A 12132-nucleotide genomic window follows, 5' to 3' on the forward strand; every position below is an offset into this window, starting at 1 on the left:
GTCCGATGCAGTTTCCGGACTTTGGTCCGATGGAGAGGGCAAGGCCCTGGTTAGTTCCGGACTTCAGTCCAATGCCGTTTCCGGACTTCGGTCCGATGCAGTGGGCAAGGCCCAAGATGTGTTTATATGTTATTGTATGGTATGTGATAGTTTGGGGGAACTCACTAAGCTTCGTGCTTACAGTTTTCAGTTTTGGTTTCAGGTACTTCCGCATTGCACACACTACAACTTCAGTTTTATTCCTGGGAGTTTTTCTTAGTTATGATGTGATACAGTTCCGATACAGTTTGTGATACGACATTTTATTATGGTTTGAAATATTTAACGTATGGGTTTTATATTATGACATTCAGTATATGATTTTAGTATTATTAAACAAAAATTTTTGGGACGTATTTTTGGGTCGTTACAAGTTGGTATCAGAGCCTTGGTTTGAGGGATTCGGATACACTTTCGGGTGTGTCTTGATGGGTTTTGGCCATATGAACATTCCTATGTGCACATGCAAACCCTAATGCTTGGATCTAGGTTTCTCTAATTAAACATGCTTTCTATCCAAGACTTCTAATGACTAATTAGGTATAAGAACAATACAAAACAGATCTAGAAACATACCTTTGAATCTCTTGTTTGATCTTGTTGTCTTGGAGCTCTAGAGTCACAATTGTCACTCCTCTAATGGCTTACAAACACCAACTAGCAAGGAGGATGATTTGAGAGAGAGGTTGGAGGAAGAAATCGGCCAGAGTATCTTTACTATGTTGGAGGTGCCGATTTCCCTTACCCAAGGGGTCTATTTATACTTGTAAGGCTCTTAGGGTTTCACCCTTAAACCCTAATTGGATAACTTAAACTTTAAGTAATCCTAATCCCTATCTAAGATAGCCTTGGACGATTTTAGGCTTATCCTAGCCCTAGAAATCGTCCATACCCTATCCCATAAGGATTTACAGCCCAAAGTGTAACTATCAGACAATTGACAGTTTATACCCTCTTATTTAATTAATCTCTTTAAGTCACCAAATTAATACTAATCAATCTATGACTTATATTAATTAAATAACTATATTATTATTCCTTATATTATTCTCATAATATATTAATAATATCTATTCTCTCATAATAAATCATCCTGTCAAGTTGCTATGGTGAAGGCAACCCAAAAGGACCATGCACAATCGGGTCAAATACTTGCATAATATAGTTGCAGCCTTAGACACTATTCCAACATGTCTGAACTCAAACTAAGGAAATGGTAAAAGATTTTTAAAAGAAAAACATTTTTGAAAAAGAACTTAGAAATAAAAGAGTTTTGATAAGAGAAAAGGGTGTGGTGCATGTGATCAGCCGAGCTCAAGTAAGTACTCCCAAATTACCCATACAAGTTTATATTATGATTATCTGCTTCAGTTTCAGTAGAACAACATGCTAGTATAGGACTAAGGATCTATGAGGATGTCTTATGTGCCTACTTTATGTGTTTCAGCTTTATGAGAATTGCATGCTAGTATTTGAGTAGACAGCAGTAGGATAGCCTGATTAGGTTATGCCTGGTAATATGAGCTTAGCATTGTATGCTAGTACAATTTCTCATTATGAGGATAGAATTGTTTGAGTAGTTTCCTGTGTCCGAATGCTACTTGCTTTGTGCTTTGTGGGACTCTGAGTAATGGGAGTTAGCCATTAGGTGAATACGTCACATCACATGTGATCAGGGTTGAATAATCTCAGAGTGTTGGATTTGGCCCTACTGCACAGCTCTCGTTTGAGTCTAACCGTTATAGGGATGACTCTTTTACTCGAAGGATTATCCGAGCCTCATCACATGTGATGGTATTCAGGTGATGACTAATTGGCATTACAAGGAGGCCTGCAGCGACTGATGACTGGTTTTGGTTGAGTCAGAGATTTCCCTAGTGCAAGCCTAGGATGAGAGTAGCAGAGATTAGTAGCAATGTTAGTGGCTTGGTGGAATCAAGGCGGTCCTTGAGGAAGGTACAGGTAGATGTGGAAGGTAGTAGGGCCCCATACTACTGGAAGCAGAGGATCTGTACTTGAATCGAGGAAGGCTGAGATGAGACCGGAAAGCCTGTAGTAGTAGTGATCCCTCGAGATAAATCAGTATTTCTAACGTTTATCATGATGTGTTTTTAGAATGGTGGTTTTACGCCTTAGACCAGCAGGCGGCAGTTCAGGTGCCGGGGAGGGATCAACATCAAGCTCGGGGGCCGAGCAGTTGGATGAGCAGACTAGAGAGTTCTTCACTTCAGAAGTTACTTGTATCATTCTCGAGCAGACTCCAGTGATCTTCTGTTCGATCAAGGAGGGTATACTAGAGTTGATGGAGGAGAAACTAAGCACATTCGTGCTGAGGTGGCGGCCATGATGGGGTCGCGCACACATACGTTCAAGGAGTTACGGGCATGTGGGGCTCCAGACTATCACAGGGCATGTATAATAATTTAACCGTTCATGTTAGAAAAAATTATTTAAAACATGAAGAAGAAGATGATGCATGTAATCAATGCAGGTACGGAAATATAAGCATATTGATTGCAAACTCATTTCCTAATAATAAATAAATTTAGAAGTACAATTATGTTTTCATTTTCTCACATTGAGGGGGTAATGGGTTATATAGTCCAATGATATTTGTTTTCTCTTCATAAATCATGGCACTATAATAATTTTGAATGGGGCCATATACAGAAAACCATTATATTTTAGTCATTTTTTTCTGTTCAACATATTTTCCTTTACTTTCTTATTATAGCATCATACTTTCATTTCTTCCAGTTATAGCATCATACTTTGAAAAATATACCCAATTACACATGGCTACAATGGCTTGATAAGAAAAGTTGAAAGTAGAATGCTATAAATGGGTGGATTTTGAAAGTACCTATATGCTGGTCTTGGGTCATTTATTAAAGGCTAAAATGCTAGAAATAGCAATTTACTTTCATCGATTTGCTTATCAGAGCATCATACTTTCTCTTTTTCCTATTAAAGCATTGTAGTTTAAGAAACCCACCCAATTATAGTAGTGTCATCTAAATACAATGGATTTCTGTTGCTGTAATAGAAAGAATGAAAGTAGGACACGTGGATATATATATATATATATATATATATATATATATATATATATATATATATGTTGATTAATTGCTAATAAAAGTACATCAAAGTCTGTTCATTTTCAAGTTTTAATTTGAATAAATGCTAATTAGTTGTGTTAATTAGCACCTTGGCAGTTTTGTTTTTTCTTGTTTCTATTTCCTTTTTTTCCCAGCTGTTCATGATTGATTTAGTATACCTTTTCTTTCATCCACCATCTACTTGTTCTCTCTTGCCAACAATATAAAGCATAGCATACAACTGATTTCTTGTTTTTAGTTATTTGGTTATATATAACAAGGGTATTTTGGTCATTTGACAAACCTTCTTCCTTAATGGAGTGTCAAACACCATGATCTGATTTCTCTTAATTCATTTTTTCACCATAAAATCCAACATTAACTTTGAATCTTTCACATGTAGGCCCAGATTTTTTGGCCTAGGTAGTCTTCTATCCTTATGCTGATTCTGTGTCTTTCAGAAGTATGCTTCTTATGATCCTTCCACTCGCTTCATGTCGTTGATTCTGTCTGTCACCACCAGAACCTCATAAAAGTTTCTGCTGACGTGTCACACTAGTGTTGACCTGGAATTTGTGAAAAGTCCAATGCCATATATTTTCTCTTCATAAATCATGGCACTCTACTTCTGCTTGCCTTATGAAATCCACCCAAGTTTGGAGAAATATTCTATGCTGACCACTTTGACCTACTATAGCAGGTTAAAGTGGTCACAATAGAAAATTTTGTCAAAGTTGAGTGACTTTAGTGAAATTAAGAGGACTAAACTTTGACAACCTTTTCAATTATGACCCACTTTAACCTGCTATAGTAGGTCAAATTTGTCGATATAGAAAGAAATTTCAAACTTGGGTAGGTTTGATGAGCTAAAACTGAAATGGAATTGTTAAACTGCAAAAAAATGGCCGAGATATTGTGATTTTTCTATATATTGCCCTTTTGTAGTTCAACTTACATTGTCGACGTTACTGAACTACCTTAGTTTTGGGAAGCACTTGTGCATGTACATAGCAAATAGCTAAGCTTTGTTAATTTAAATAGATCCATTGATTTTTCATCTGTTGTTGTAGTGTTCTCAAGTAGGCGTTGCTTCTTGGTTCTTATGCCAATACTCCAAAATGATTTATATAATTGAGTGTCCTGCCCTATCAAGAGTGTTTCCATCCAATGTAGTGGGACAACTGAATAAGCTTGAAGAGTTGATAATAGAAGAATGTAAGTCAATGGTGGAGATATTTGAAAGTAAAGAAATAAACAAAGATGGTGTTGATAGTACTACGAATGTTGGTGATGGAAGTGATGATACTTGTACTGCAATCACCCTCCCAAGGTCGACCAATATGACTCTGCTTCAATTGCCCAACCTAACAATATTGTATATATATAAATGTGAAGTATTGGAATATATATTCACAAGTTCCACACTTGAAAGCCTCAAGCAACTCAAAGAACTGACTGTAAAACAATGCAAGGCAATGAAAGTGATTGTGAAGGAAGACGGAGATTTACCAGAACTCAAGGGTTTCTTCCCTCGTCTCATGTCCCTTTTGCTGGCTGATTTACCAGATCTCAAGGGTTTCTTCTTGGGGGGTTTCAGGTCGGTTCATATATAACCACTTCCCATTTTTTGTATGTATAAAAAGTTACGAAAATATGCAATTTTTTTTTAATATAAGTTAATATTTCATTCCTAAGATATTAAGTGGTCTCTTATGTTATAAAAGATGTTATATTCACTAATTCATAAGTTAGCAATTTAATATTTTAATCAAGTTAGATGAAGTAAAGACAAAAGGCCCAATTGACGCATTCATTGAGGGTGGTTTTTTCCATGTCCAAAGATTTTTGAACATATACTATACTAGTTTCCGTTTGATCAGAATCAGATCAACAACCCCTTCTTCTTTACAGTGTCCCTATTGTAACCACAAAAATCAACAAATACAGGGACCAAATTTGCAGTTTTCGCTAAAACGTATTTTAATTTGACAAAAAAATTGATCGGTTTGTAGAAAAACAAAGTATTCAATTAAAGGAATAACAAAATAAGCACCTAAGAAAAAGTGCTTCTAAAATTTACAAAATATTTACGTTCCTTAAAAATACAAGACTTAAGAATTTATATCAAATATATGAACATAAAAAATTATTTTCTTGTGTATTACAAATGATACTTTTCAAGTTCATTCTTATTCAAATCATTTGTAAATTTCATAGAATGTGATCGTTTGGTACCTGACATAAATCATTAATTAGGAACTTAGAACTAACATCTTCATTCGGTTAAGAAAAGAAAACACAAAATAGATGGAAATTAAAGCATTGCCTTATTTTACATATTTTCACTCATATCTGTTAACAAATAGATTTTTGTATGGAAGTATATATTGTAATTAAATCATTTATATCGTTTCATCCAATTTAATTCAGTTATCTAACATATTTTACAAATATTGTGATGTTAGTTGTTACTTAATCAAGTTCTTTTCTCTCTCATCTTTTACAAGCTAAACATTTTTTTAGCGTTTATTTCCTAAAATTGACGAAAATAGTATAACTAAGATGATTCTAAAAGTGTAAGTATATCATTTGTTGTATTTGACAATGCAATAAAAAATACAATAACATAATTATCTTTTTTCCTAAAAAAATTGGATGTAAATATCCGGTACATGAAAAATTACCCTTTTTGAAGTAGCCAAAACACTTAAAAGAGGTGACTTTGGGTGGATTAAATAATTTGAAGCATATGTGGAAGAGCAATCGGTGGATAGTGTTGAACTTTCCAAACCTTACAAAGGTGTCGATTTTTAGATGTGACCTTCTTGGGCACGTGTTCACTTGTTGCATGGTTGGTAGTCTATTGCATCTCCAAGAGCTAAAAATAAGTTACTGCCAGAGTATGAATGTGATTGTGAAGCAAGTTGAAGATTCCGAGACCAGACCGACTACTGAGGTTGTGTTCCCTTGTCTGAAATCCATAAGACTTCACAACCTTCCAAATCTCATGGCATTTTTCCTGGGGAAGGAGGCTTTTAAATGGCCATTATTAGATACTTTGGAAATCAAAAATTGTCCAAAAATAACAGTTTTCACAAATGGGCAATCAACTACTCCAGAGCTGAAGTTAATAGATACAACTTTTGGATTGTGTCATGCAACGGAAGACCCAAACTCTTTTATAAAGACCAAACAACAAGAGGTACGTGGTGTCTCCTTTGGTTATTATTAACAGATTAATATGTTTGATCGAACAAAACGTTTACTTTACTCTCGAATTTACAACTTGTTGTAATCTCCTAAAGGGATGGGAGTTCTAGAGCAACATCAAATTTACACGTGTGGTTTGGTTCGTTTTGAAGTTAGCTATATAGCACAGGTAAGATTACATCGTACACTTATTTCCTTCTTCCCAATCATGTACATGTTTCTCCACCTTAGTTATCTGATCATTGAATTGACTTTTTGTCACAGTTGCTTGCTTACTACTCTTTCATTTCGGGTTATTGAACTTCTATTTTCAAGTAATCTTATCTGTGATGTGTCCACTTCTTGTATTTAATTAAGCTGTGACCAACTTAGCAATAATTACACTAGTTTTTATTAATTGGTCTGTACATGTTCCACTATTTTAAATAGTAAATAAATTCAGTGGTTGAAGGTGCATAGAATGATAATCCATCATACATGAAACTTTCTTAGCTCACACCAGGTAAGAAAGAAAAAAAAATGAAGCTAATTTGCTAGAACATAAAACTTCTCTTAATTCGACAGATCTGTGCTCTTAATTTTTATGAACGCCCGGTGTTTGATAAAATTCTTCAATGAAAAAAGACCCATAAACTTTTGGCTCCTTTTTTAAGTCAAGTGTATTAATGTTTGTTTTGTATATGAGCACTTAAATTTTGAGGAAGCGACTCCATTTCTCTCTTGTAAGTTGAGTGTGTCAGTGTCACCCATATAAAAGCTTTGTTTTTCAATCTCTGAAATAAAAAGAATAAAATTTGGTTACAAATATCTTATGTTCAGTGCCGGTTTCCATCGCCAGCTTCAATGAATCTATCTCATGATGATTTTGAATTAACAATTGTTCACTAAACCTAGATAAGTTACAATTATGCCCATGACTATGAGCCATCCATTGATTATTTTAAACCTATTGAGAAACAGAACACTTATGCATATTATCTGATTTTTGATGCATCTGAGGTTTAACATTTTTTTTTATAATCAAATTTAGGTTGATATTGGAGTTGCCATTTATAATCAAATTTAGTTTGATATTGGTTGGTTGTTTGTGGAATTCATATGTTTATGGAATTCAGTGTTAAAAGTATAAATCAACAAAAATAGAGAAAATCACGCTCAGATTCTGAAAATGCCACTTAAGTAGAAATTATTTGAAGAAAAAACATTATATTTTCATTCATTGTTTAATTTATCTCTTTGTGCATGTTTTTGTTGACATACCATTGTACCATATGATAACATGAATTTTTTTTTATGTGGTGGCTGGTTTAGTTGGATTAAAAGACATTACCTGTTAAGTTGATTTTATGTGGTGGCGGGCTTAGTTAGAAATATTTTATGAAAAACACATTATATTTCCATTTCTTCAGCATCTTCAAACCTTTGGTCATTTCTTTGAAGTTGCATAATGATCAATGTTGCATACTTTATGTCAGTCGTATAAATTTGTATTGAAAGTGAAACACTGTTGCAGAATTTGTCTAAAAAAAAAATTGGTGCATAAACTGGTCCTAGAATGAAACATAGTTGAATAATGCATATTATGTCTAAAAAAATATTTTGTTGCATAAATTGACTAACATGTGCAATCAATGTACGTGGCTTAAACATGTTAAACCATATGGTTAAAAATGTAATTCATTCACTTTTCTTAGAAGCATATGGTTCCTAGTACAAATAGAATCCTAATAGACAGATGAAAATAAAATCATATTCCTAACCATCAAACGGCTCCTAGGTGATTACTTCTTCCCTTTGCTCGACTCAAACGGCTCTAGCTTCGGCCGCAAAGAGTTGACGTTTGAGATTGGCTATTTCTTTCTCAAGAGAGTGTATGTAGTCTGTATCACTTTCCTCAATAGTGTATGAGTCTGATAGGGCTTCCGATGGGTGGGGCTTACTAGGTGTATCCTTAACGTCCTTTCCTTCATCTGACTCCTGGTTAGATTCGTCATATTTGTAATCAGTTACCACGTACTCTTCCGGTTCCACTCTGGGTCCCACCTCCCATTGCAGGGCCTCCTTCAGGGTTTTCTTCAGGATTGTCATCTAGACCCACATCAATCTCCCTATAGACTACTAGAGCTTGATAGTAGGGGTCGTCTTGCTGCATTCCTGCCATATTGCCCGCGTGGGAAGTATAGGTGTGAAAAGTGTGTGCATTGGGGTGTATAAGGATAATATTCTTAAAATATTCCTACAATGTTTATTTTTCTTAAGTTTAGTTCCTCTAACCTATTTGGATAGTTAGATGGTAAGCTTTCGGTTTATTGACCATCACGATTATTCCCAAACATATGTTGATCGTACTTTGAATGAATGTAGTTAATCAGGCTACATTGATCCCCAATGCGATTACATAACTGCCCATGTTAAATCGCAATGTTCAAATCCCCCAAAGACTTTTATTGTTTAGTATCATGCTATTATTCTAAAACACGCACATAGGTAAGTATTTTATTTACTCTGTTCAGAGTTATTTAGCCCCATTATGTTTATAGTTGCATATCATGTATGCTTAGATATGTTAGTTCACTATAAACAAAGCTCTGATACCAACCTGTCACACCCCTGAACCAGACGACGGAAACGTCCGGGGGTCGTGTGACTTGAATTGAAATATTATCACAATGAATATACAAGAAACATAACATAAACATGACCATGCAGTAATACATTACAACTGACCTTGTTCACATCAAGTACATTGTTTACATTACAATATCACAGAGCATAAATTGTTTAACGATTGACATTTGCACAAAAGAAATTTCAGAAACACGCTTGATGATTCTTCATTCTAACGGTTACCTGAGAATACAAGTTATTTTGAAAACGGTCAACATATATAATGTTGGTGAGTTCATAAACATGTTTGATATAAAAATAGTTTGTATTTTTTGTAAAACCCAGAAAATCTGATATTTCCTGTAACAAAACTGTTTACGAAAAAGATGTGATGATCTCATAAGTGTATATGTATGTGATTTCAAAACATGTAAAAATGAATGTCTTTCATAATTGTTCCTTGTATTGTACTTGTATGTAGAAGTGAATAATGTCGTTCCCCGGAAAACCCGATGTTTCCCAATTTAAATAGTATGATAGTTTTGTATTATTGTATAAATCACTTTGCATCGTCACAGTGTATGAATATGATTTCCCATGAGTACTTAAATGGTAATGGATCTCTATGTGAGTCGTTATAACCATACATAATAGTGACTAATTCGTCTGTCTTGGCATTTTTCCTAACGCCGGGTTTGATCAAGATTTTGTCACCCTAGACTGGCCGAGTCTAACTGTAGCGAACAACTTAGGTGTGGAGGAGTCACCCCTGTATAGATCTATAGACAAACTCTCGCTCTCCCTCCAGAAGACTCTGATTACAGGCTACGACCGACTCTTATTGGTGCAACCCGTTATTTCTCACTAAATCCCATGAAATTGAATAACCTTGTTTTACAATCCGAATGATGTTTACGTGAATATGAAGTAAGCCTAACAGTCATGAAAGAGGACAACGGTGGCCCACTAATCATGTATGTTATTATAGGTTGTCGAGTATGCGACGGACATGTTAGCTCATCATGCATATGATTGATTTGGACCATACTAGCAATGCAACTGGGCCATTAAGGCCCAATAACATGTAAAAGCCATTGATGGTCCATTAGGCATGTAATTGGGTCACTGGAATCCCAATAAACATGTATTATTTATGTTGTTTACCCATTTTGTATGTTAATAGTGTCGTAAGATTTGTTTCACACGAAGCTTTTAATCGTAAAGTTATAACATTCGTCAATCGTTTTATAACAATATTCTAAATTTATAAAAGCATGCATTTTTAAATCCATAAGATATAAAATTTTATATTTTTGGCTCAATTGTTTTAATAAGAGCATATTTGACCCGAAAATATTTGTTTGACCAATTCAGCTCAATTTTCACATAATATTACGATTTCAGCCCTTTTTAACAAAAATGACATTTTTAGTCATTTTTAATGAAAAATGACATTTTAGGTTCTTAAATTATTTTTCTTGACATTTTCGACCCAAAAACTAATTAAATAGTAATTTCAGACCAGAATATAATCACTGGGCAGTTTCAGCCCCTTATTTGGAAAATTTTGCATTTATGGTCCAAATTTCCGCAAATTTCACAATCTTGGCCCAAAATCCAAAAACTTTGCATTTTTAGTCCAATTTGGCAATAAAATCATTTTCAACCCCCTGAAATTTAGTTATTTATGTTTTAGACTCATACTTTTATGAATTTACAATTTCAGTCCCTAAAACTCTTCATTTTCGCAAGTTTGGGCCCAAAGATCCGTGAGGCCCAAATATAAGCCCATTAAGTAGAATTTTATATTTTTGGTCCTTTGAAAAGTATTATTTTCATAAAAATCAGCTTTTAAATAAATAAATACTTTATAACCCTCATAAAACCAAAAATTATCAACTTTCAACCCAATCTTTATTATTTTTGCAAAAATGACACTTGTAAAGATCTTTGGCTTTGTTTTTCACTTATTAAACTTAAGGACTCTTAGATCTATGATGTATGTTGTTTATTATTTTTTGTTTATGAATATTTCACATTTTAGCTATAGATCCCAAAATATCTTAAGTATTAACACATTATCACAACAAAAACCAAAGAAATCAAATATAACATGCAAACACACATAGATCAACACATAACACTTGTAGTCTCCCCCCAAAAACAAGTAAAAACTGAAAACAATGGGGTATGAACTCACCTTGCTTAGTTTCTCACGGTTTTGAAGAAGAAATGGAAGAGGTTGATGTGATTTTCGGCCCTAGTAAGCTTCTTGAGAGGACTTTGGTTTAGATGGATTCTAAGGAGTAGATCACGAATTTTGCATGAATTAGGAGGAGATATTTTGATGTAATAAAGAAACTAAGCCATGGATCTAAGTAACAACTTAGCAAGGATGATGATTTTTATGGAAAAACCTTCTTGAAATGCCCTAGATCTCGAAATTTTTGAGAGGAAATGAGGGGTTGTTGTTTTGAGTGTTTGAGAGAAAATTCAAGTGAGGTGTGTGTGTGTTTTTCTTGTCTCTCGGCCGAAGGAAAGAAAAAGGGAAGAGGGAAAGAAAGAATGGCATGGAAACATGAGATCATGCATAGTTACATGTTGTGTAATATGCTTAGATGACCACTAAACAATAATGAGGTGGCTAGCACTCATTAATCTTCTTAGTTTCTCCTTTTTTGTATTGGGCCGAAATGGGCTAAAGAAAGAGGAAAGGAATCACTTTGGCCCATTCTTGGTCTTGCTCGAAAGTGTGAAGTCTCTATACAAGTTTTCGGCCCATTGGGCCTTTAGGGTAGTTCATGGCCCAATGAAATCCAATTAGAGAGGGTTTACGGTCCAATAAGGAATTTAATTCACTTATGGCCCAATAAGGCCCATTAGTGTAAAATGATCCATTTTAGACCCATAAGGCCCAAAAGGTTAAGTTTCATGAAAGTGGGTCCAATTAGGGCCTATTTAAGGGTTCCAAGCCCAAAGTAGTCAAATTGGAAGCTTATTGGTCCATTAGGCCCAATAAGGAAATCCTAGTCCATAATGGACTTAGGTCGTGATTCTTAGGGTTTTCAAACCCTAACTTGACTTTGTAATGTTTTGCATGATGTTTGGGCTTTATAGTTGGATTTTTATGAAAGTTTGTTGTTATTGAATAACATCATATGCATATCAAGTTATG

At 34.5% G+C, this 12132-nt stretch overlaps 1 protein-coding gene across 1 annotated transcript; it reads left to right on the top strand.

The window, feature by feature from the left end:
• LOC128132141 (uncharacterized) lies at window positions 1–4753 on the top strand. Its single transcript, XM_052768205.1, has 2 exons — window positions 1–2530; window positions 4211–4753. The coding sequence occupies exons 1-2, from the start codon at window positions 2525–2527 to the stop codon at window positions 4751–4753; spliced, it is 549 nt and encodes a 182-aa protein (XP_052624165.1). The 5' UTR covers window positions 1–2524.
• Window positions 4754–12132: the final 7379 nt, after the last annotated feature.

Source organism: Lactuca sativa, chromosome 2 (genome assembly GCF_002870075.4).
Source record: "Lactuca sativa cultivar Salinas chromosome 2, Lsat_Salinas_v11, whole genome shotgun sequence".
In the NCBI taxonomy this organism is placed as follows: Eukaryota; Viridiplantae; Streptophyta; class Magnoliopsida; order Asterales; family Asteraceae; genus Lactuca; species Lactuca sativa.